Source organism: Mesitornis unicolor, unplaced genomic scaffold, assembly GCF_000695765.1.
Source record: "Mesitornis unicolor isolate BGI_N332 unplaced genomic scaffold, ASM69576v1 scaffold32619, whole genome shotgun sequence".
In the NCBI taxonomy this organism is placed as follows: Eukaryota; Metazoa; Chordata; class Aves; order Mesitornithiformes; family Mesitornithidae; genus Mesitornis; species Mesitornis unicolor.
The window spans coordinates 15,596-42,344 of NW_010205765.1; the positions used below are offsets into that span (position 1 = coordinate 15,596).

Consider the following 26,749-nt stretch of genomic DNA (forward strand, 5'->3'; position numbering starts at 1 on the left):
ATGAGGCGGCTGATCTGCAAGAGGATCTGTGATTGTAAGTTGAAAAATCTGGGTGGAAGGAAGAGACAGGGAGTGCTGGTTAGACACATTGTGGGAGGATGTGTAGCACAAAATGCATGCATGAGTAAAAGAAGAAAAGGGCGAAGCATTTGTCTTTGGTAAACCGGAATGATAAAAAAAAATATTAAGGGCTTATCCTTGGGGAAGATATTTAGAAATGGGCAAAAATATTCAGTCTCTGCAAAGATATTTTCCCTTTGTGGGAATGAATATGGAGGATTCATTTTTATGCTCAGTTGTACAGTGGTTAATTATGAAGGCCAAATAATATTTTGTAAGAACCTGAGATGTAGAAAATGCTGTTTGTTTCTCATTGTCATTTTATTCCTATGTCAGAGACAGAGGAAAAAGTGACAAATACTTGTTTTTATGCATGCATTTTGTCAATTTCTGTGAACTGTGAAGCAAAACGATTGACTGGGAAATAAATACATATCCAGTCTAATAGTTGTGTTTTTATTTAATGTGTTTTTTTCTAGACAAAAGCTTTGATGATGAGGAGTCAGTGGATGGAAATAGGCCATCATCAGCTGCTTCAGCCTTCAAGGTTCCAGCACCTAAAAAACCAGGAAATCCTTCAAACAGTGCGAGAAAGCCAGGATCAGCTGGTGGGCCTAAGGTTGGAGGTAATGTAAAGCTATTCAAATTCTAGGTGGCGTTCCCAGAAACCTTGCCAGAGCAGGCACAAAACAGAACTTTGGAAGGTGATGTTTAATTCATGACTGCAGTATTTTTGCAGAGCTGAAAATAGTAAGGGACCCTGTTTTACGTAATTATTCATCCGTAAAGGTGTGTGCATGTCTGTCTGTTCTCATGAATGTAGAATTAGCTTATAAAGGCCTCTGATGTTATAAATAAAATTAACACCTGGAGATAGCAGTTGTGTTGGTGAAATGAATATACGCGTGTCCCTGGTAGAATCCACACCTTACTCACTGTATATATAAATACACTGTGAAATTCTGTAGTAAGTCTGTGTAGATTAAATATTTACTGTATGTCTGCACTCAGTGTTTCACCTGGCTAGAGAGGACTTGCCATTAACCATATACCTCAACAGAGGTGTGTATTACCTCTGAATGACTTTCATTATTGCTTCTTAAATGGTATTGTGAAATTAGCTGTGAAAGATAACGAATGGGGGCCAAAACACTTGCCAGGATTTTTTTGCATGATAGACTTCAAAGCAGTATAATGATGATGCATGCTAATTATAATCTTTGAATGTGGAAATCCGCATTTTTTTAGGGCGGGGGTAATCTAACAAAAGCAACTGTTTACAGCTAAAGAAGTGACAGCTTTTTTCATGGTTCATGTATGCATTCAGAAAAATAATTAAGTGGAAGTATGCCATGCTCTAGGTATGAGTGTTTTATGAATAATTGATTCTTTCACTAAGGGATTTTTGTAAGAGTAATTTTTTCATGTTCCTGTTCATGTTACACTCCCTTATGTGAACTGCAAAGCAGAGATAAAATGTGAATGGATATACACATGCCAGACAAGCTGCCTCATGTATTTTCATGTTAATAAGATACAGTTAATGTTTTGACAATTTATTGTTTTTTCTAATGTGATCTTCAGAATTCCTAATAAATTGAAAAGATTCCCATTGGTTGGTATCAGTAGTGCCACAGTATAACCCACACTTGATAGCAGTATGTATCAGAAAGCACCACCTAAAACACTTCATAAAGGACATTATCCCTTGGAATTGACTCTTAGTATTTATTATTATTGCACAAATAAGTAATTATTTCACAAATAAAATAATATTATCAAATGATAATAATATCATCCCCTTTAACTTGATGTGTGGGGTTTATTGCATGTGATAGTAACAGATACAGTACCAGAAATGAATGGTCAGGATTCTTGTTTCTTTCAGTATGCGATTCTTTTAACAGTATCTTATTAAGTATAGATGCTTTTTTAATGTAAAAGTGCTTTTTTCATGTGGCCTTTCACAAGCTCTGCAGTAAAAACATGGAGGTAGGAGAGCAGGGGAGGGGAAGGAAGAAGAGACTAACCACTCAACTGATTCTTCAGTTTATCTAAAAATTCAATAGCTAAGAAGGTAACTACAATGCCAAAGACAGATTAAACCCCTTCCCGCCCCCCCCGCCAATTACCTTGTTTTTCCTCCTTTTCCTATATGGCTGAACTTCAAAAAATTAAAATGAAAACAAAAAAATTGAATAAGGACAAATTTTAAGTATGCCAAAAAAGAAGCATGCTGGTTATTCCTTGCGTTGTACCTTCTTCTTTCAACTCTGGAAAATACTGAGGAGTGCTCACATGTGCATCTGTTTTTCCCTCCTCTTTTATTCTGTCAGTATGTCTGTAGTCACAGTTTTAAAATTTAGAATTAAGTGTTTGGCTGACTCACCTTTATAATATTGAATGGTTGCCTGCATGTGCGTTTATGGAGTGGTTGTGCAGGCCTCTCAGGTACCTGACCATGGAGAATTTTTGCCTTACCATTCTGTAGAAGAGGTGTTATGCCTTGTATTCTTCAGCAGATGGCTAGAAGGTGGAGATTTGTCTCCCAGTCTTCAGTTGTTCTTGGCAACCTTTATGTTTTTTTTCTCTTGTTGTCTGCTAGGGAGAAACTTCTCCAGGCCTATTAATCTGCTTGTGCACAGATTTCTTCCATTACATATAAATACATCCTTTCTAGTTTGTTTATTTGGCATTTTTTTCCATGGAAGTTTCTTTGAGTTGACACTCAGTCTTTTTCTTTTTAGCATTTTCCCGTGGGTCACCATTGCTTAGCAAGGCTGTTATCGCTGTTTTCATTTTTAACAGCCAGTATTTGTCTTCCTTTTACTCCTGCCACTCATTGTTTGTATCTTCAAATGTTTTTCTCCATCTCCATACTTTTTTTTAGGTTTTGGTGTTTAAAGTAGTTCTGTCTAGAAACAAGCTTGCTAGCAGACAGGAATGTTAAATGTCTGCACTAGGAGGGCCTTACTCCTCTGTGTAGTATTCATAAATTCTGCATCTCGTAGCAGGATAGAGAACATTAATGTAGGTGCCAAATGCATTACACAGGTCAATCAAGTCATAGTGTCTTCCAGGAGTGAGGAGTTTCCCGTCGCATTATTCATATGAAGAGTGATACTGTGTCAGACAAGAGGTCTATGTAGTCTACTACACTACCTGACAGAGTCAGAAACAGCTACTAGAGAATATGCGTATGAACAGGGTGAGTGCCTAGAAGCCCACTGTCTTTACAGGACAAAATACTGGGTTTTAGAGAGCTTTATTCCACAGAGAAGCACAAAGAATCCAGTTAGGGTGTCCTATCCTGCTTACGTTGAGACTTCCTGGATCCTTATTGGGTACAAACAAACCCTGATGCTCTTTCACATCCACTTTCTGTTGGATCTGCTTTGCAAGTGCGTAAAGGACACCTGTGATTTTTCTCCAGCCTCAAAATTGCCATCCTTGTGGAACAAATCTATGGTTCTGGAAGTTGTCTGCTCTTGCTGATTTATTAAGGCTGTGCCATATCCTGGAGGCCCAAATCCTTCTGCTCACCACTGCATTCCAAGCCTGCAATCAATGGCAATGTCATTTCTCACCTTTCCCTCACGAGCACTGGGTACAGGTATTTCAGGCTCATAACTGCTTATCTTGCAGTTCTGCTACCTGTTGGTCCTGCTTGATGAAGTTTTCTCTGGCTCTTCCATAGATGCCTGTATACGTACTAAGAAGTTGCAATTCAGCCTTGGAGGAAGAAGTAGCAGTAGGTCCAGTAACTGTGTAGCTTTTTCTTTCCTTTTCACAAAACTCTCCAAGGCTGTGTCACTGACCCACAGCTGAAGCAGTCCTTTGCTGCAGTTTCTTCTCTTCAGGCTTCTGTGACCAGGCAGAACTGCCAGTGCAGGTGGAAATTGTGTTGAGTGTAGACTGAGGTTACTGCAGGCTCCATTTGTTTAAACTGGCTGTTGCATTCCAGAGATCCTTTTCCTAGGATACTGGTTTAGGATTATGTCTTTTCCTAGCAGCTGTAGATGACAATAAAGAAAGCACAGCTTTTACCTGGTTTTAAAAAGGGGTGAAGGCTATCCAATCATGAGGCTAAGAAAACCAAACCTCTTGGCTGTGCTGCTTGCTTTCTCTTGTGCTGCTGTCTGCTGAACTGTACCTCAGATGTGTGTGTGCTTGGCTTTTTATTGCTTGCCAGAGAAGTATCAGAGGAGGGTACTGCCCCAAGAGTAAGAAATGCAGCAATCTCTTTCTCATCTGACTTTACTACTGGGTGGTGTTCACACACTGACCTTGCTTGTGATGAATGAGAAGTGATGAGTCTTCAACTTAATGGGACAGTGCTTTATTTGGCATATTTCTTATTCCATGGTCAATACGCTTTCCTGAGTTAATCTTTTGCCAGGAAATGCTCAGCTGGTCTACTTAACTTCTGACACTTCTCAGCTCTTCCTTTGAGTGGCAGAGCCTCTGAAAATATCCCCTGGCTCTAAGGCCTTCTGACTGAGAATAGGCAGTGTGTGTGTTCTGCCCTGCCAGAAATGGACACTCATGGGCTCTTCCTTGACAGCACAGCATGCAGCTTTCTGATTGTAAGTGGCACCATAATTTACAGTAGAAAAAGACTTAAGTTGAGCATGGTAGCCAAATGAGCTATATTCGTATCCCGGCAATCTTAAAGATCTTTTATAGGGCTTTGGCAGGTTCTCTTGCAAATGTGAGTTTCCTGTTCCAAGTCTTCTAGGGAATTGTTCTATATGGTAGTAGGAGTCCTCAGTCCATACCTCAACAGGAAGATAGGCCTGTTTTCCCCAAATGTCATTTTAAGTCTTTAAAATTGATTAAATGTAGGCATGATGGTACTTTAATAGAGCCATGTGGCATTTGGTAGAAAAGCTTGCTCATGAAGCACAGCCACAACAAAAGCTTGTGTTACCTTTCTGTTGTATGTTTTATGAAAACCTCTGCAGAGCTGGACCATCGTTCTTAATGTTGTAATTTGAAACAAGGTGGACTTTCTGCTTTTTCAGTTGTCTTCGCTGGGAAGATACTGCATCATATGTTTGGCTTATGGTTCATTGGCACTTTTTTTAATCTGTAGTGTATTGGCCTGCTAGTGTTACTATGCCTTGCTTCCTATTTAATACTAAAAGGCTATTACACTTTTTGAAACCACCTAGGTTGCTTTAGGGTGAATCATCCAGTGACAAACCAGCAAAGGGGATGTTATTAATTTAAATGTCATTATTATTCAAACTGTTGTTAAAAATAGTCTTTGGAGTAAGAATGCTGTTGATGCCAAGCGTGAAGAATATGAAGTGAAACCCCAAGGATGTAGAGGCTGGTTTTTTTCTATTAAAAAATAAATGTGTACATGCAAAAAGCATTTTTCCCCAACATGAAAATTGCGATGTTCCTTTCTGTTCTAAGGATCTGGCCCTCAATGAAGACTGCAGCTGTGCCAGTTTGAGGTTTGGTGCTGGCATTATTTGAAATAACCCTCAGGTTTCGGGTGGTCTTAATTCTTAAAATTAAAAAGAAGCCTTGTAAAATTTGATGTTTGCTCAAAACCATTAAAAAAAATTCCTTTTAGGTAGAAATCCAGTAACTGGAAAGCTTGGGTGAACCAGGTGAACAGTTTTAGCAAAAGAAGGCTGTGAGAACTATAACACCACTATACATGTTTTCCTTAATAACAGGAACACACTCTTAACTATAGAAAGCTATTCTCACCTTTAGGGACCTTAAGTTTAGGTTTTGTAGTGTTTTACGTTTAGGTCTGTGCAGTGTGTAGCATCATGTTTTTTTGGTGGTTTTTTCCTTCTCAATAGTAGCAATACAGGTCTTTGAGCAGTAATAAAATGGCACTGATTTGCTTCTTTTTGCTCTGTTTCCAAGCAGAAGAAATTTTGAAGTCTTTAGAAGCTTTAGCTGGAGACAGTTTAAATGGAAAGGCTCTGCTTAAAGCAGATGAGATACTGAAAAGTTAGTACTTACCTTCTGATATTTTAGCCAGGTGAATTTAACATCATTAAGACTACATACTGTAGTTTTTTGTTTGGGGTTTTTTTGGTGTTTGTTTTCTTGTAAAAGGCTTCGCTAATTGTGGAAGTGTAAATACAGATTGTTGGTGAATGGACTTGAAAGAGCATAAACTCCTTGCTTGCTGCATCGGTTGTCTTCAGTCTTATGAAGACAGTTCTGCTTTGGCTTGCACAAAAAAGGTTTTATAGTAATCAATGTCCAAGTTTTTCTTTAAACTTTTGAGCTCTGCAGAAAATAAGTGTAGAAGTCTTTCCTCTGTTTGTTTACCTGTCATTAAATTACTTCCGAAGTAGTGCATGTGTCCTGTAAAATAAACTAGGATTTGGGTTTTTTTGATTTTTGTATGAAATCAAACTGCTCTGAGATAACCTTGGTCAGCAAAGCATCCCTGACATTCTGTGGCCTTGCTTCCCTTTTTGGCTTCCACCTGTTGTGAAGTTCAAAGGTTTTTCTGCAAGATCTCAGCTCTTTCTGAGCACCCATTGAGATCAGCTTTGGGTATCAGAGTCTGAATGAGACGATTTCTTACAAAATGCCTGTTTGCTTCCTTGTCCCCATGGTGAATGCCAGTGAACTTCCTTCCTGGAAGATCCTTGCCCATGCAGTTGCTGGGTTGCAGTGTTGCTATCATGAGCTGCTGCTGTTTGGACCTAACTCAGAATTCAGGGAAGTGGGAGAATCCCAACTTTCCAGGTTCCCCTTGTTAGATTTTGCTGTTATTCACTCCTGCACAGCACTTCAGGTGAAGGTTTCCTTGCACATGAGCAGTGGTTTGTTCTCCTTGGCCGTGGCAAATGCCTGTCCAGTCACTGGGCTTTCCATTTCTTTAGCAGAGCCCCAGCAGGTGGTTTGGAAAATCAGCCTTAAAGAGAAGATAGAAGTGAACATAAATAAAATTGTTGTTGTTAAAAATATATTTATAGGTGTGCATGTATGTATGTGTGTGTGTATATATACACACACATAAACACACACAAATATATATATACACACACCTTCCTAGATTATATAAATCTGTAACACTACTGTTCATTAGTCTCTCTGTTTCCTATGTGTCACTCTAGGATGGTTGGCAGATAGTTCATACTACTTCAGTTTATTTTGCACTCATTTCTAGAAGCTTCAATTAGCTTGTAGGATTTATCGTGTTGTTATAAGCATGATACTCTGTCTGATAGTCTTCTCTCAGAAAGCTCATAGCCTCGAAGGCAGCTTGCAAAAAATAGAGAATAGGAAGATATCTGGAGATGAGAGCTCATCACATGTGTGCAACCTTCTTTTGACATTTCCACCCTGTGTTCCAGTCCCAAATGTCCCACTAGCAATCATAGTAGTATCAGGCAGTGGTGTGAATAAGGTAGACAACCGACCCTTTGTTTCGTTTAATGCTTTTCTGATTTTTCCAGCAGTAAGTGGAAGCAATTTGTTTTCATATGGCTGAGTCCAGAAAGAAAAAGGAGAGAGGAGGGAGCTGGACTGAAATCGGCTGACCCTGACACTTTGAGTCCTTAGGGAATGTGGTGCTTTGCAGAACACGCACAGCCAGCCATTGCAAAACATTCCTGCATTGCTGCTGTGGAAGAGAAGCTGCTTTTCAAAGCAGCAGGTGTGGTTACTCCTTGTTGGGCTGGGGAGCAGGGGGGAAAAGATGTCTTAAAAGATCAGTTTCCTTACTTTGGGCTATTGTTTAAGCTTTGAAATAGAAAAGCAGGGAATGTAGAAGCATACAATGCGAATTATTTTTATAATCTGGATTAGAGAAATTTCAGCAAAGGTGCAAATATTGCTTGCAATGAAAATACCATTTTTCTGAAACTGTTACACCACAAAAATTCAAAAATCTGTAGTATCCCAACCCAGTCTGTTTTGCAGCACAAATTATAGGTGATACAGATGAACGGTTTGTGTTCCTGGTTGTTCTCAGTAATTTCTGTAATGTAAAATAATTAGTGCTATGTCTCTTATTCAGGTATAACATAGTGAACAAGTTAAAGTAAATTGTAAATATTGGGTCAGTAGAAAGCTATATTAAAAACTGAAAATAACACTCATGCTTTATAAAGTTAAAATAACTTTAAAGCTCACCTGTTGAAACTGAACAGATGAGCCAGGGTCTCAAATGTACGTTCTTTGAAGTATTTGTGAAAATTGAGTCCTGAGCAGAGAACAGAAATTCATGAGTGCTTTGGAAGGTTACAATGTGAACATGAACATTGTGCATGATTTGCAAGATGACTGTGCAAGCTTACAGTTGAGTAGAAACCAACATTAATCAACTGTGAGATAAGCCTGAAGGAAATCAGGTATCTGGATTCTTGCTGCTCATGGACCTTGCTTGTTTTAATCCACAACCAGGGCTTGGTCTTACCTAATGTATGCTGTCCAAACCTTGTAAGTAAACTAAGTGATACATTATTAATTTCTTTGTGTAGTTGTCATATTTTCTGTGTGCTCCACAAATGATTGTGACTTGATCTCCATAGCATGCCTCTGAAAATAAGAGCTGGTATTATTAATCTTTGATGCCTGTGAAAGTGTGTTATGTAGGAATTCAAGCTAAAGTTGTTGAAACTCTGCATTCAGAGTTGGGAATAGCTAATTCGAATACTACTGCTTAAATTTCTCAGGGAATATCATGTTCAGTACACAATTCCACAGGAATATTCACGCTCCAGAGCAGCTCGAGATTGCAGTGTACACGTGCTGGTGCAGTGCTCTCCAGTCTCTTCAGTCCAAGTAAGAATTATTTTCTGCGGCCTCTTAGTACACAAATCCTGTATTTGCTCCTGACTGATGTGGCACACCTCAAGGATGGAGATGTACTATCCTAGTAGTTAAACACCTTGTGCCGCCTTCTTCCTTGCAAGCATAGCTTGCTCCAGATTTCTTCCTGTCCCTCCTGCTCCTGTTCTTTCCTGAGGTGAGTAATTGCATGGAGAGATCTGCTTAGCATCTCCGTCCTCAGAGACAGCACTCTCGCTTGCTGGCTGGAAACTTCTGTTCCTGTGCAATGGCTCTGGCATGTAGGAGGAATGTTGCATGAGGCAGGCACAATGCAGGTGGGATCTCTACTTCTCTAACCATATCCACCGAGTTCCTAACGTAGACAAGTAAAATAAGGAGTAAAAGGTGTTTGAAGGTATTTTGCTATTTGGTTCAGTTTGTGCAGGTGTTTCAGGTTGACTGACTTTCTGGGTGCATCAGGGACAATGACTTTTGACACTGCAGGAGCTGAGGTGGACAAGTCAGTTCAGAATGAATGTCAGTCACCGGGACTGAACATGACAGAACTCAGCTGTCAGTTGCCTTAAAGTGGGCTTTCCAGCGAAGGCTTTTCTACTCTGCTAAGTCATTTGGTTATAACTTGAGTTGTCTTCTGAGCTGGTTTAAACAACATGAAGACTTTGTCACTTAAGGTTCTGGCAAAAAAAATAAATGCTTATTTGGGTTTAGTGTTGTATCTGGTAATTTTAAAATATTTTTTTATTTCTGAAACTTACTATTATTTCAGGATAAATTCAGAAAACTGGATTATTTCAGAAAACTCCGATGGCTTGTGTGGGAACAACTGAGTAGGTTTACTGATCCTAATTGTCTGCCCAGTGTCTTTGTCAAAGGCATTTTAGCTTAAGTTAATAAATAAATCATGAACTGCAATGGCTTAAGAGACTGGTACATGTTCCTTCTGCTGTTCCTCTCCCTCCTCCTCTCTCCCCTCTATGCAGGTAGTAACTACTATGAGACAGATGTGTTGAGCAGCCCAGTGAAGTAATCTTCCAAAGGTTTCCTAAGTTTTATTTGTGAGGTTCCTCTGGTAGATAACGTGTGCTTACAAAAGCACTAGGAATACGGACAAGTTTGTAGTAACAGAGAGGTTTTTGAGTATGAGGAGTTTTGTTTCAAGATGCAGTTGGGTTTTTTTCCTCAGAAAATGGACACAAGGCAGCTGGAATTCTGCAGTCTTAATTTTTCTTGTCTAAACTAAGATCACTACAGCCTTTCTTGGTTTGGTCATCAGCTAAGTTTTATTGGCAAAGCTGTGGCAGTGGCAGTGTGATCTGTTTCTGAACTTGTATAGCAAAGCCAGTGAGTGATGCTGACAGTTACACCAGAACAATTATGCATTGCCAGAGACAGCTTATTCTGTGAGTAGAACTTGGTACACTAACATTATTTTATTTAAATTAGCCTAATTATATCCATCCTAGAGGATTTACCGGTGTAACTATCTATGAGGAAATCTGCCTTGTTTACAAAAAAACCATTGTGTCTAATGTTCATCAAAGTGTTTTTTACTGGACCAAGTGCTGCTACTTTGTTGCTCTCAAATGGTGTCCTAACTTAGGCAAGCTGCAGGTGTGTGTGTATATATATACACCAAGTGACTCTTAGTCACCTGATGAAAGAATGCCTTTGTGCTTTATCCAGATATTTGAGACTGAAGAATAGTTCTTTGCTTGTTTTATGGAAAGTTTTTAGTGAAGTTTTTTGATTAAAAGCCAAAGATCAGTCTTTCAAACATGGAAATAACATTCAGGACACAGATAGAATTAAGGTAGGACCACCAGTGTTTCTGGTATTCTATTAATATGTCTAGGTATGTGCATACACTGTATCAAATTGCTTTAGATGACCCAGTAATTTAAAATGTGAAGGGAATTTTCAGAGATTCTCAGTCTTCAGTTACTTTTCCAAACATGTTGTTTGTTTTACAGAAGCAAAATGGTGAAAAGTGTGTAAGAAAAGATAATATTCTGGAGTGTTTTATTGACTGTAGCAGTAGTCTTATGATGCCTGGAAAGATAAAGAGATTCCTTTGTGAGTACTGAAATTCAGTCTATACACAGGACTTTATCAGAATCATCATCTTAAAACTCACCGTTGCCATCTCAGAGGTGGTAATTCAGATCATGAAGCACTGCCCACTTCCTTCGCTCTCCTCTAACAGATATCAATTTAAAAGTAAGCTGGCAGTTTTATCAAATAGTGGTAAGTGCTGACCCAAGGATAAATAAATAGATATTGCAAGGACTATCTGAGAGCTACACTGGATTAACTGGTTATTGAGCACTGTCTGTCCATTGCAAGTACCGTGCTGAAGAACTCTGATCACAGACAATTAGATTTTGTGTCTTTGTTATTGATAGGGATTCCAAAAACTGGTTGCTGTAATTCTTAATGTATTTGTAGCTTGTGTAGGTGCCTTTAAGAAAAAAAAAAACTACAACTAAAAAAATACTTTTTGGTATCAACACATTCCTTAGATCTTTCCCCCCTGTTTAGTGATGTAGGCTGTCCATTCCACTAGGTTGCCTTTGCACTTGTCCTTCCTTGAGTTCATTTCATTTGAGTATTGCTCTACTCCCTTCGGCCTGTACTTAGACTTTTAGCAGCTACGCTGTTTAATCTGCCTAGAGTCATACCCTTCCCTGTCTCTTTAACTCATTGATATCCCAAGTCGTCCACTGGATTGTGTTAGCAACATGTTTATATGGCCCTTCAGTGAAGCAGGCCAGGGAACTTGCCTCCTTGAAACCATTCTTCTTGGCCAGTTTGTTTTATTCTCAGCTTGGCCAGTCACCGTCGTGATTTACTGTTCAGCTGTAGCAGTGCTAGAATGAGGGAGGTCAGCAGGAGTGAGTGGGAGTTGCCAGTCAACCTATTATACAAAAAGCCAAGTAAGTACTTGAGCTTATCCTGTCCACTTATCCTATACTGAGCTGAAGCTGCTGTCAGTTCCTAATTTACAGCTGATTGTTTATCATCCTACAAAACCAAAAGGGTAATAGTACTTACAGTACTTTTGTTTTGTTTTGTTTTAAATCCATAATGATCTGCATCTTTTACTTCTGTGGTGTCTGGTAGATAAGAAGTGAAGCTTTTGACTTAGTTGGGATGTGGGTATAGCTGTAGGGTTTGGAAGTTTTTTCTTTAAAAAAAAAATAAATTTGTAATCCACGTCATCTTACTCTAGATGCTTTGACCAGTAAGGTACAGTTACTGCCTGCAATTAGAGCATTCTGAAGGATAAAAGATAGTTGTATAATAGTATACTTTTCAAAGTTTACGAACACTTAATTTGCGACATGTATAATAACAGAAAATAGTTAGGTTTTTTTAATAGGAAAGTGTGTTGAGAAAAGCATTTAAGAACAAAAAGTGAAAGTTTTAGAGTTGGTGTTACTCATAAGTTTCTCTGCATGTTTTGAAATTCCCCTTTTTCTCAGGAAAGTTTTCTTCTGAAACTTCAGTCAAAAGACCCACAGGAGCAGGAAAACCAGAATCAGACTAGTAAAAATGGCTATCAAACACAAGTTGAGGATTTTTTTTTTTATTTTTAGACCAGGGCTTGTATGCTTTAAGCAGTTAAGCGTGCTTTGATTAAGTGGTTCTTTGTTTCAAAACAAAACTAACAGTCCCGTATCCCTCTTGTGATATCTATCTTTCCCAATGTGGTGGTGTCCTGTTGTTTTGTCGTCCCATCATGCACAGCTCTCTAGATACTTGTGGGGAAAAACATCAAGGTGGTAGAGCAAGTGAGCAGCGCAAAGTCATTGTGATACAGTGGAAAGATTTCAAATGTTTCAGTTGAAAGAGAGGTAGAGCTCAGCTGCTGGAATTAATTCCTGGGTGAGAGAACTGGATCTGCAAAAGACTGGGTAATTTCTTTGCTTGTGTACAGCAGCCTTTCTGGTGGTGTCTTTCACAGTGCTGAACTCAAAGCCCTGTGACTAGGAAAAACTTTCTTTAAAAAAAAAAAAAAGACTCCTGGGGCCTCACAAAATGCTAGAAAACCTGAAATTTAACTGAAGAAGAGACCGTCTCTCATAGTCTGCAAGAAGAGATTTGTTTCCTTTGCCTCCATCCCCAGACTCATTGAAGTTAAATTTTTAAAAAAGAAACAAAACTACAAACCCACCAAAAAACTCAAGAGGTGTTTCAGCTGCTGTGATTTACTTGAGGTTGAACGATCTTTTTCTTCCTCATGCAGTGTAGACTTTTGACTTGTTTACAACATAAGGAGAAGACAGTTACTTCACACTTTATTTTGGTATGCATATGTGCTCATGCAGTAGAGGAGGAGAAAGATTAGTGAAATAAATGTGAATAAAAGTGTAATGTAGTCCATGCTATTTTCTCATTTTCAAAGTGATACTTTAAGGCAGACTAACAGATGACAGCATCTACTTACTTAGCAAAGGTAACTTCAGCCCCTTTTGATCTCTATTTTATAGTATACAGAAGTGCACTCTGAATACTTGAAATCCAAACATTTTTGTGTGGTTTTTACCTTCATGGCCTGTATGTGTCAGTTTTTAACGTTTGCTTTCTGTAAGTTTGTTCTCTTGGCAGATATCTGGTAAGGAGTCAAGGGGAGTGCAAAATACCTTTTTTCCTCCCACCACTTAAACTGCTGTAGTGTTTGGGTATTTATATAGCTAAATAATACAGGGCTTGTATAAACTGTTAAGTGCAGGGATTTTTTGCCTCTGATGTCACAGGATCACATATTTTATCACGTTGTAAAGAAACATGTATGAACTTCGTAGGGCTTTATTGTTTTGTGACTAATGCAGTGAGTTAGCTTTGCCTAAAACAATTCTCATTATAAGAATAGAAGCTTTTTATGAACTGTTGGTAATTTTAAGCATTTTAGAAAAGAGTAGGTTCTTTAACCATGTGAAATCTGCATTTTAACCTTGAAAAATGAGCCTTTTGGCTACTCAAACTTAATTTTCCATTTTCTTTTCCTAAGTATTGCATATAGATTGTGGTTATTTCAGTACTATGAGGCTTCCTTAAATGTTGTAATATTTTGGGAGGGACAGATGAAGTCATGAATTGAGCATCCAGACAGCTGTTTGTACCACCTAGTTTAGTGTGGTGCCCCTGTGCCAAATTCTTTATTTTTCTTAGCTAGTTACAATTTCTTGTTTCCCTTCTGACTGCCACTGACAATCCTGGCAGATGGTGTTGGAGATACACATGTAGAAGAGTTTTAGGCACAGCATCCCTTTACAACATCTTTGAGCTTAGGCTGTCAAAATTTGTTAGATGTCCCTATATCTTCTTGCAGACACCATGTACCAATTTTGCTCGACACCACTTCAGTGTTTTTACACTAAGCAGCCACAAAGGCGCATGAGACATCTTGCTCTGCATAGAGGTGTTCAGATCTAATAAGTTTGCCATCAAATTTGTAGTGGTAGTGGACCACATTTTTCCCGATCTCTTTTATTTGTCCTATAGTTGGTAAAATACAGCTGTGCTCTGTAAGGTAAGTAGTGTAGTTTAGGTAGGACTTCATGCTGTCTATCCTGTTGAACTAGCTCTGTCTGAAAGAGTTCATTTCCTGTAAGAGTTTGTTCCCCTCACCCCAGAAGGAGATACTCTGCTGGGCTGATTATCTCCATGCAGTTCACCTGTCTTGTCACATTACCTACCTCTCTTACTGAAGATGCTTTAGGATTCTGGCACACTGTACATTTCACTTTGAAGTTCTAGGCTTGTAGTGCAGCCTGGATCTGATGAGCTTGCGTTTTGATTCAATAACAAGTTTGTGTCCTTTTTTTTTTTTTTTTTTTTTAAAAAGGGCTTTGTTGGTAGCCATATTATTTCAAAGACAGTGAAATTCAGAGACTGATTTCATTTTTTTTAAAAATTTGTTAGAGTTGCCTTAGTTTCTACCTAATATCTTAATGAAATTTAGCAACCATTTGCCAGTGTGAGACCAATGAGTTACCTGTTAGTACTCTTCCCTGATCCTTGGGATTTTGGGCATTTTTGCCTATTATGTGAAAATAGCTCCACCATTTCCCTTGCAAAGAAAACTGTCCTACTACTTGCATAGATGTCACAGAAGCTTTTGGAGAGAAAGCATTTTTGGTGGGTGGTTTTCAGTTACATGTCTGGAAGGTTCTTGAGAGTCTTCTCCAGGGGGTACAATTCTGGAGCCCCGTTGTGGAACACACATGGAGATGAGTGCTCTGAAAACGGGGCTGCCAATCTGTGGAGTTGAGATTTTGCTCCAATGCTACATTCCTTTCGCTGTGTCCTTGCTTTCTCTGTTGAAATTCTTGGAGCTTTGAGGTTGAGAAATGCACCTCACACTTCTTAGCTTCTGAGGAGAATATTGGAAAGCACAATATAAATGTAGGATCCTAGACAGGATTTCAAAACAAACGAACAGAAAAAGCCAACCAAAATGAATCCCACCCCAAACCTTCTAGGGCTGATTTGCTTGTGGCACATATGTTATGTGAAAATTCATCTTGAGGAATTTTGTTTAATAACATATAACTCTTGATTTGGTAAATAATTGTAAATTCTGTGCTTTATTTTGGTGCAGGTATCAGTATTATATGCAAATGGTTACTAGAGCGTTGTTGTACTAAACATGTTACCACTTCCACACAAAAATAAAAATAATAGAATGAAATCAAGAGCTTTGTCAAATTGGAAACTGCTCAGAATTGTTCATTCTTGGAAAAATATGAGTTTAACTTTTTTCATATTCGTGGAGAAATCAGAGGTCAAGGTCTTGCAATTTTGTACAGGATGAGTGCTCAGGGTTTTTGTGAGCTACATGAAAGGTTTGAAAAGAGCTGTTGTGAATGATGCTTATGTCAGTTTGAGAACCTGGACGTGCATTACATAGTGCTGAACAGTATTTTACATTTATGCAGGTTCCTCTAAAGAGGGAGGAGCTGGAGCTGTGGATGAGGATGACTTTATTAAGGCATTTACAGATGTTCCTACTGTACAGGTAAGATGCTGTGTGTACTCATGCTTGTTTTCAGAAATATCCTGTTTGAAATGCTATATGTTAGCTTACTTTTAAAACTTCTGTAATTTTTACTGTCTTCTAACCAAGTGTCAGTACTTTTCCTTCTTTCTTAATACTTCATTTTCACTGTCCGTGGAAAGTTCTTTACGTTTTCCTGTTGTTAGTTATCAAAAAACACCTGGTTTTACTGTCTTATTAAATATAATCACATTGTGTTTCAGCTAAAATCTGTTGATGCTTTTCTGAATCATTTTAGGGAGCTACTGAAGATAATTGTGGTTTAATTTTGATAAGAAAAAATTTCCCATAATGCTCGAAAAATGTAGGACTGCAATTTTGTGGGATAATCAAGTAATAATAATAATGCAGGCAACTGATTTAAAAAGCAAAAATTGTGTTTTCAAATGTGAGTTCCTGCATTGTAATGATGTGTGTCTGGCATACATGTCCTCATTTCTAGCAATACATTAAAAAAAAAGTGGTGCTTTGTTTGAATACTAACGAACCTGCTGCATTTCTTGAGTGAAATACCAGATCTTAATTTCTCTTTTTAAGTGTGGGAATTGCACATACTTGGTACTTTCACACAGTTAAGTCACTTAACATGCTTTTATCTTCCTAGACCTATTTTGAATAAGTTTTCCTTGAGCAGCTGATGTGTGGAAAACAACCAAAACCTCAGTCAGCCACAGTTCTCAAAGCCCAGAAGGATTTTGTATGACTGTCTTCTCTTGATTTGTATTTTTGTTCTGTTTTTATTTCCCAAGATGATAGTGTAGTTGTTAGATTGCCTCCTGTAGGCAGAAATAGTGTCTGCTTTTATGAAGGAGCACTTTATCTCCATAGTTTCTGTCACATTGAGGAGATCTTTGTCGTTGACTGTAGGGCCTTTGTTTCTTTACCTCTCCAAAATGTGGTAAAAAACTCTTTAGAGGGCAAAACAGCTCTTAATATTATTTATCCCCATTATGTTGAACAAAGCCCTATTTCACAGCTCAGAAAATGTCCTGCTGGTAGTTCGGTGCCTTAATATTTGCAGTTTCAGCAGAGTTCTGTCATCACTCAAGTTGGTTAATAACATTGTAAGAATTGGGGTAACTGTGATTTTCTGTCTGATTGCCGGGTGGTCTGGGAAGGAAGGTCATTCCTAAAATGCAGTAGGTGGAGGAGAAAGACCCACTCGTCTTTAGTAATCTCACTTGAGGTGAGGAGACAGGGAAGAAATGGGTAACTGACCCTAAAATAACCTGTTTGTGTCATGGTCAATGGAAGAAAGTCATTTGAAGAAACACCTGTGAACCAGATGGGAAAAAAAGGGATTTTTTTTTTGTTTCCTTTGGAGTAATGACTTCCTGCTTTCCATCTTCTTGTGGACAGTCTCTGATCATTCCAAAAAAGGCATATCCCCCATTCTGAGACCATGTTAATTACTAAGGAAGACAGAAGTTTCTGTACTAGACGCTGTGAAGAAAAATGTTGATGACCTGTAATCTTCCAGGTTATTTGAAAAGCAATTGTTAGGCAGAGTGGGGAGAGGTTTGTGCCTTACTGAGTCCGTTCCTGTGTCTTTCTGTTTTCATTACATCTGTGGGTTTTAGTAGTGGCTTCAGTGAAAGTAAGGAAGGGAACTGTATTATGGGAAAACAGATCCAATTCTGAATCAAGATTAAGTGCATCTGGATTAATCAAGTAAATTGAGGTTACTTACAGTGTGTGTATGTTTATCTCATTCTTAAAAGCCTCCAGTGATGTATCTGCCTTTCCAGTAACCTGTTCCAATGGCTGCTCATCACTAATGTTTTAGGAATATTATATTGTTTACTCCGTTCTAGCTTGCAATCCCCATATTGGAAATACTTTCCATCTGAGTCGTTATTACTCCTATTTATGTTTGAGCTTTTAATTTTTTTGTATTTGATGTTGCCACCTACCTTTAATGATGTGTGTGTGTTGCCCTCTAATGGATGACAGCAGTCCATGAAGAACATGGGTGATTTTGAGATACGGTCTGATGGATCTGTGGGCCAGAAAGAGAAGTCCTGTGGTGCGAGGCTTGTGTCTTCATATTTAAGATTACAACCATTATGTTTTTACAACTCTGTTTAAATATTTGCTTTTGCTTAAATTGAAGAAAGTTTTGTGTTCGGGTTATTAGGAGTAACTCCCATTAAGAGCTAGAATTTGTTTCAAAACAAATTTAATTGTTTTTATAGAAGTCTGATGTGGGAACTTACGGAAAAAATGTATTATGTCTTTGAACACAGAATTTCATCTTGGCCTTCTAAAATCATAATTAACCAAGGGCAGGGAGAAGAGAAGTTATTGAAATCGTTATCTTTTATTCTTCTGAAACTAATATAATTATGGACAACCTTGACAATTTGGGATTTTTCAGTGGAATTACAGTTTTAATTTCATCACAAGATAAAATTATTCCATGTAGTGAATTCCTCATTATAATGCCAGTTTGATTAGCAGAAATCGTATAGATCCAGTTATCTGTGCCAGTAAAGAAAAAAAACAGATTCTTTGTCTAGGCATGCAAGTAGGGCAGACATAAACCCATTGAACATGTTGCTTCTGTGCTTGCCTTATTGCCTGGCGTGTTTTAATTCTGCGTCAGTAACTCCAGCACATGGTCTCTGATAACACATAGGCTGACAACAAACAAATGTTTTATATTTGAAGATCTACTCAATGACACTGCTTACAAAAGGTATTTGTACCTTGACCAGAACCTCCGACTAAGTTTTGAGTGTGCACTAAGCAGATCTCAGCTGCCACCAAAAGGCAGGATCTTGCTTCCCTTGCTGTTGCTCTTCACTTCTTTGTGTTACGCTGGCAAATAATTTTTTGCCTTTCCTCTTGTAGTGTTAGCTTGTTGTATGTCAAAACCCTGAACTGGGAAGGAGAACAGGGCAAGGTGGGTGATGGTGAAGGGGGAGCCAGAGGAGGTTGAATCAAGTCATGAGTTCATGGCATTAGGGTCACCATAATGTGAAATTGCATCTTTAGTTAACAAGTGACTACTCACTTCCACTTTTAAAAGGTAAATAAGAATTTTCTTTGGTAATGGAAATTTAATTTGATAAAAATGCTTACCAAGACATATGTCTTAATAGTATGGTGCTGAGAGAATTAGTGTTGTGTTGTGTTGTGTAACAAATATTACATGCTACCAGTATACAGAAGTATATTAAATGGTGATACAGAACTCATGTTTGATTTTGTGAGCAGTGAAGTAGAAAGTCTGTTCTGCTTGGACCCACTGTTTTCACTGAATCACTTACTGTTTTTAAAGAAGTTGTGCATCAGACGTTTATTGACTTCCAGTGAAGAAGAAAACAATAATCATGAGGAATTGCTTTTTGGTTTTTTATGGATGCAGTTGTGTCCACTGTATAGAACTGCAAAGCTGCTTCCACAGTGTACCCTGGAAAAGCTTACATAGCTGTGTGGTTATAAAAATAGCAATTTCTTGGTAAAGCACGTTCAGAAATTGTTTTCTGCGTCATAGTGAATGTGGCCTGGGTGTCCTAATTCATCTGTTTCTCAAGTGGTTCTTACCCTGTTCAGCCTGGAAACCAGATATGCAGGTGTTAAAGAGCATGGATATCTTTCACCTTTTTAATATTCCAGAATAAAATAGAGAGGTCTCCCTAGCTATGTTCTTGTTTAAGCATTGGAATAAAAGTAGATGTCAATAAAGTCAAGGTCCCATATGTACTGTGGGTTACATTCATTTTATATGCTCAGGAAATTGGAAAACTAGATGGTATTTGGAGTAACTGTTGTAGTAATTTGAAGTTGCCGAGGAAAATAAGATATTTTGTAGAAATTACACATTCATCTTAGCTGTGTAATAGAAGAAAGATGTTCTTAAATCTTTTTACAGTAAAATAAAAGATAAATATATATACATGTAGAACAGTGTGTTCAAGAGACCACTGACCAAGTTCGTCAGCAATTAATGCAAAACAAGATGTCCTAAGGTCTCTGTTTCCTCCACACACTCTTGTGTTCTTGCACATACAGAAATTGTGTCTTGGGCGTAATTAGATGATGGAGCATCAGGCATTACTAGTTATGTGCTACAGGAGTTATCATGCTGGCCTCCAGCTTTCATCCTAGAAGGGTGTGAGTTTCCTTGAAGTCCTAAATCATATCTGCGAGCCCCATATGGATGTCTTGGATGTGTCTCAGATGGCACCAGATGTCTGTGTTTGGGCAACAGGGTTTAGCCCAATGTGGTTATATAATAAACAACTTTTGATCAAAAAAAATGGAGATCTTCTGATGAAAATACGTTTTTGAAAAAATCCTGTCCAGATCAAGTTTCTGGTTAGTAATTTGCTTTGTATCTTCTTCAACTTGTTCTCAAAACCTTTACATTTTGCATATTAAGTAGAAGCAGAGAAGAGTATCCTGTGGCTTATGTCTAGAAAGAAGAGAAGGGAAGTCAGTTTCTTTCTGATGTTAATAATACATTTTCGTTACTACTTTTAAAAATTTTCTTCTTTAGAAATCCACTGTTGTATGTGCATACAGTTATCAATATATACATTAATTCATTTATTATCAAATAGTTTCTGATGTATGACTAAGTTGGTTTGGCATCAATTTTGCTGGACTTTACTGTCTAGAGAGTAGAGACCTCTGACTGGAGGTTGCTCCTTAAATTTATTTACTGACTGCATAAGTTAATAGATGCCAGGCTTGGAGTAGTAATGTGCATAGAAGCTGTTGAAGCTTTTAATTTATTTTTTCAGAGAAATTTTTAATTTTAGTGTTCACTAGCGGCCCAGTTAGACCCTCACAGAGCCATGTACTTCTGTGATGCAGAAGATAGTCCCTGCCCTGGAAGAGTTGCAGCAGGTTAAAATCCTTTGGCCGAGCATCATTATAATAGCGGGTATGAAAATGAAATTGAATTGCAACAGTATTGCAACAGATTATCGAAAACCTCTGCTCGTATTAAATTGTAATTTTAAAAATGGAGTTAACAAAATTCTGGATATGACTGGATCATCCCAAAGTTGAAAGGTGAAATCTTGAGGAAAATGTTGATGCTTCATCTTTTCTTTGAATGAGTATTCATTACTCAGTGATACCTGAGAGATTTGCCTTAAAATGCCCATTTGTACCTCATACAGTTCTCTGGAACTTGTAGGGCAGGATTTTCAGAATTATAATTGTATTGTCAGTCTTCTCAAGCTCTTTTCTTTCATCAGGTTACTGGGGATATTAACAATATAAATTTTCTGTTTCCTTAATCTTCAGATCTATTCTAGTCGAGAACTTGAAGAAACGTTGAACAAAATCAGGGAAATTCTCTCAGATGACAAACATGACTGGGATCAACGAACTAATGCGGTACACTTTTTGTCTGGTTTCTGGTTTGGGTGGGTGTATTTCATAAAGCACAGGCAGCTGGATATTTTCAAATGTTTTTTCTTAATCACACTTCAGCTAATCCAAGAAATTTTCATTTTTAAACATTGAATTTCTGTAAACCAGATAAGTTTGAGCAAGTATTTTAAAAACACTGAAACACATTTTTGCTGACATTCAGGTGAAAGCTTTTCTAAAAGCCACCATATATGTTTCAGTTGGCATTTATGCAAAGCTCCATGTTCTGCAGGTAAATGCTTACATTAGTACCTCTTCTCTGTGTCTGTGGTAAGTTTCACTTGCAGAATTAAAAATGTTTGTGTGCATGTAGAATTTATATTTTTTATCAGGTTTAGGGCATCTTAGTGTTTGGAAACAGAGAGTGAACAGAGTTACGTATTTATGCAACTGTAGGCTGGGATCAGTCTACAAATTAAGCTCTAGAATTTGGGTAATAGAATCTTTTTACAGTTTTGAAAACGTGCCTATGTACATTTTTGCAATGAAGTTGTTACTTTTTTATTTTGAAATGCATATAGTTAACTAAATGCCTTAAATTTTTTAGCTGAAGAAAGTGCGGTCGTTGCTTGTTGCTGGAGCTGCACAGTACGATGGATTTTTCCAGCATTTACGGCTGTTGGACGGTGCTTTCAAGCTGTCGGCCAAGGATCTCAGATCCCAGGTGGTTAGAGAAGCATGCATTACTGTAGCGTAAGTATAGTTTATATGTGTCTCTCTGCATTGCTAGATTTTTAGTATCAATTTCACATAAAGAAGCTTTATCAGTGTTGCAGGGAAGACTATCTTGTTGGACTGCTGTACACTATGACTGATAAAGAGTCAAGTCAGCATCTGAACCCATAATGAAAAATAAACATTTAAGGGAATTAGTTCTTTTAGGTGATATACATAGCTGATAAACCTGTAACAGAGTGTATGTGGAGAACAAGTTACCATCATTACACTGAGTACTTAGTGCACGTTAATATAACCTACTGTATGTACTACTGTAATATTGAGGGCTAGTCTTAGAGCACTTGGGTGATTGGCACAGTACTTTACTGTGACTACTTGTAATAACAAAGAGAGCTGCCCAATAGTGTTTTGAGCCCTTGGACTTGACTGTTTAATTGTCTGAGATGCAATTTAAAAAGATAAAACCCAAGTGAAAGCTTCAGTAAAGCATTGTGCATTTTGGTGAGGCAATATTTTTATGTCCAAGATAATTTTAGAAGCTGTGACTAAACAGAAATGAGATCTCCATCCTCATAATCTTGGGGACTCTCATTAAATTCAGGAAGGGGATGAGGGAGGAAGCCTTATTTTTACCCTGGAGCAGTCTTTCCCACTTCCATGTTTTCCATGGCTTTTTTTTTCACTCTGGAAAGGCGTTAATGTAACCCCTGATTTTCAATGGCCATGTGGAATAAATGTACCCTAGAGTTCACCCTTTCTGTCCTGGTCTTCTGATCGAACAGACCATGGGGACCTGCTGGAGCATACAGCTGTCCTTGCCAGGGAAATTCAGGCTTTGAGAAAATAATGCTAACCTTTCCTAATGTGAAGTCAGGAGTAGTAGTGTAAGTGTCCTTATCCTGCATTCAAAAGGAAAATAAATCTTGAACAATAAATCTAAAATCTTACAGAAATGATATAATCTTGTCAAAGTGTATTAGAAAGCAGAAATACTGTGATGTTTTATGTGGATACGAGAATTTCAGCCTTTCAGATTGAGGTATTTGGTTTTCATTAGGAAATAAAGTTATTCGTGTTTAACCTCTTAATGTGTCTGCTAAGTAACAGAATTGTTCCACAAATCTTGCATTGCTAATGAGGCAAGGACTTGGACATCGTAAAATCAAGGAATTCTGTTGTTTGGAAACATAAATCTTTAACTTGTACAATGAACTTTTTCATTTTAAGACTAAGAAATTATTTTCTATTAACAAGTTTGGTTTTTTTTCCTAAATAGCCATCTTTCAACTGTTCTGGGAAACAAGTTTGATCATGGCGCTGAAGCTATTGTGCCTACTCTTTTTAACCTGGTTCCCAACAGCGCCAAAGTGATGGCAACTTCTGGGTGCGCAGCCATTAGATTCATTATTCGGGTAGGTGTTCCTCTCTCACCTTGCTTGCTAAGAATATTCAGGTAGTAGCTCTTAGCAGAGATGGTAACAATTCTGAAATACAGGATTATAAATCATTCTTCCATGGAGAAGTAATTTTTTCCACAGGTGGAGAAATACTATTTATCGTAGAAACCAATCAGCAGCATTACTTTGTGAAGATTTAGAAATGGATATGAAAAGCAAGTCTGTTTCCGTGTTGGCTTTTTTTGGTGACCTGTTAGTTATACGAAGACAAGTTATTTTGAAAGTTAACTGTGTTTAACTACCTTTTTTGGAGAAGACAAAGTTAAGCTAATAGTTAAGAAGATAGTAAGAATTTTTAAAAAAACAACAACAAAACAGCAAAACAACAAACCAAAACTATTTATTTTTACGAATAAATACATACTAAAAAAAATTGGAACTATGAAGTTAATAATAAAATGTTTGAGACCGGACATACATGGATCTGTTCAGGAAACACAAGTTCATGGATGAAAAGCCCAATAGAGATCTTAATCTTTGGGTTTAAGAACTTTCTAAGCTGAGTGTTTAAAGCTATAGCATATAGAAGAGGGTAATGCTGTATCCTAGCCTAGCTGCTTTTTTGTTGTCTGCTCCTTAAGTATGTTGACAGGCATCTGAAGAATGATATTTAGGTAGATTTTTGGAACTTGTATTTTTGTGTTTCTGAAAGAAGTGGGAGGTTTTCTGTAGTTTCTATATTAAGAGCTGCAGTGTTCTTAATGCTAGGCACTTACTGCTGTTCACTATGATCTTGTCTGTGGTTTCAATTTTGTAAGTTGTTGAAAACCCAAGTGGTTTAATTCGCTCACACCTTTTATTGCCATCCTCACTATGCTCTGGAATCTGTACTTTCTCTGCCTAACCGTGCCTCTGAGAATGTGCTCTGGGACTTCTGCATTACTTTTACATGAGCACTTGGGCTAAGAACCATTAGCATTTTTCCCAGGCTCTTACAACGCACTGTGAGATGGTTCATGGCACAGAGTTGAGAGTGGAGGAAGAAATGCACCTTACACAGGTTGATTGAAGTTGTAGGAGAAGAATATCATATGCAGTAGTATTGGATGAGCTGAGGCATGTAAGAAACTGTCTTGTTTACAGGAGCCAAATCAAGAACCAGAAAAGCAGCCTGAAATAAAAATTCACCATTTATGTTAAATTGACTTTATTGGTTCATTTCTGTTGGAGACAAGCTTACACATTGGCTACAGCTGCCCACATTAAGTTTAAACTTCTGTTATTAGTAGTTGTAATTTAGCATATGAGATTGGAGGCATAGAAGCAAGAAAATCCTATCCATAGTGTTCAAATACCCAACCAATAAATGGCTTATGCACGGTCTTCTGAGAGAAGATTTGGGTTTCAGTGGGGAAATAAATAAATAAATATCGAAGTCAAATGAAATGCAGCCTCACTCTCCTTTGGACTTCTGTCCTTTGAACTGAATGAGAGTTGATCAGGCAGTGTGTGATCAGTTGAATATGTAGAGCCCAAGCCATTACAGCTTTTGAGTTCAGCATCTCACTCAAAAACTGCTATGAGAATCCACTGACTGCAGTTCGCATCCTGGTGCTTTAGTATCTAATTGCTGGGAGAGTGGGTCTGTATATAAAGAGAGAGACTGTATTACACCAGTGATCTTGAAGAGCTCCCTCTCATCTTTGCCCCTTTCTTTGATTTCATTTTTCTTCTTCAGATAGTTCTTACACTGTAGTCTGACTTCCCTTTCTTGATTCTTATTAAATAATGAAATGAATTAAAAAAAAAAATGGGAGGGAGGTTGTGTTATGATGAAGTGGCATGATGGCAGCAAATCTCTTCCAGAGGGAGGTGGGATTCAGATTGGGCAACTGAGGAGCCGGTGCGCTGGAAGGAAGTCCGTATCATTTCAGCTTCAAAGGGGAAACAGATTAAATGGGCAGTCTTAAAGCTGAACGAAAGCAAGCCTGAGGCTTTGGTTTCTTTGCAAAACCCTTTCTACAAATTACAATGTCAATAGCTCCAAAGACTTGGACCATACAGGTTTTTCCATCTGTAAAAATGTTTTATTCTTTCCCTTGTTATTGCTGCTTGTTCCCTTGCTGGCAGTCACATCCCATGTGATGCTTTACAGTTTGTAAACTATGTAAAACACAAACAAAACCCCTAAAACCCTGTTTAAAAGTGTATCGGTATGAACAAATGCAGTTGTTAGGCTCTTGCAGATTTTTTTAATTAATTCCTTCCTAATTCTGAAGCTGGCAGTACTCTTTAAGAGCTGATAATTATCTCTCTGGTTTTTTGGTGATCTATGTGTTTATATCCTGCAACAGTAACCTAAGGAGAAAGTGTGATATGTGAGATACTAAGAATTGTTCAGTACTGTGATTTTTAAGCAGTTTTTTGTAGGCTACAGTTGCACACTGTATTGGAGACTGTTTTAGAAGTTACCTTATGTATTTAATCAAGATAGGAATAAAGAACTGAAAATTGATTTGTTGAATGATGTTACTCTTACTTGGAATTAAAATGTTAATACTTTGTGTGTACAGTTAGTTAAGATAAGCTGAAGTAAGGCTGCTTTAATTCTGAGTTAGAGTATTGAATTTGGATTTATAGTAGTTTATCTTACCCATTTTAGATGGTAGTTCAAGGGTTTTGTTTTCCATGAGGATGTTAGGAGTTTGCATGTAGATTATATACATAAGCTTGTTTATATTACGTGTAATGTTTTTATTACTTTATTTATGTATTTTGCATTAAAAGGAATGTGTCTTTGTAGCATTAATCGTATTGATTGTTCCTTAAAAGAATGCCCATTGTTTCAAAATAAATTATATGCTTTGTGCTCCATAATTCTTATTTTTAAGACTATGGCTGTTGCCTTTTTATTCTGTGGCAAAGCTGATATCAGTTTACAACTCCTTTGAGGAGACACTTACATTTGAGCCTTCATATGTGACTCCTGATAGCTAAATATTGCACATCATGATGTGATTGCTGATGGCAATGGAAGTGCTCTTTGACATTTTGGAAAAAAATAGGTTTAATCAACTCAGATGCTAGCAGCAGTCTCTTATTATATAGTATTCTGCATTTAGTTTCAGTAAGCATTTTAAATTCTTGCAATTTTTATGTTGCTAATTCTGTTTGACTTAATTAGTACAGTAGAACTTCAGGAATGCTTTTGTCATTAACTGCTTTGTTGGTTTTTATTTTCCTTCAGCATACACATGTGCCACGACTCATACCTTTAATAACAAGCAACTGTACCTCAAAATCAGTTGCAGTTAGAAGGTGAGTACATTATAAGTAGCAAATTATTAAAGCTATTTAAAAAATATATATTATAAATAAA

At 37.7% G+C, this 26,749-nt stretch overlaps 1 protein-coding gene across 1 annotated transcript; it reads left to right on the forward strand.

The window, feature by feature from the left end:
• On the forward strand, positions 1–26,692 carry LOC104546196 (CLIP-associating protein 2-like). The gene is made up of 7 exons (XM_010191526.1): positions 1–34; positions 540–686; positions 15,786–15,865; positions 21,167–21,259; positions 21,843–21,988; positions 23,250–23,385; positions 26,618–26,692. The coding sequence occupies exons 1-7, from the start codon at positions 1–3 to the stop codon at positions 26,690–26,692; spliced, it is 711 nt and encodes a 236-aa protein (XP_010189828.1).
• Positions 26,693–26,749: the final 57 nt, after the last annotated feature.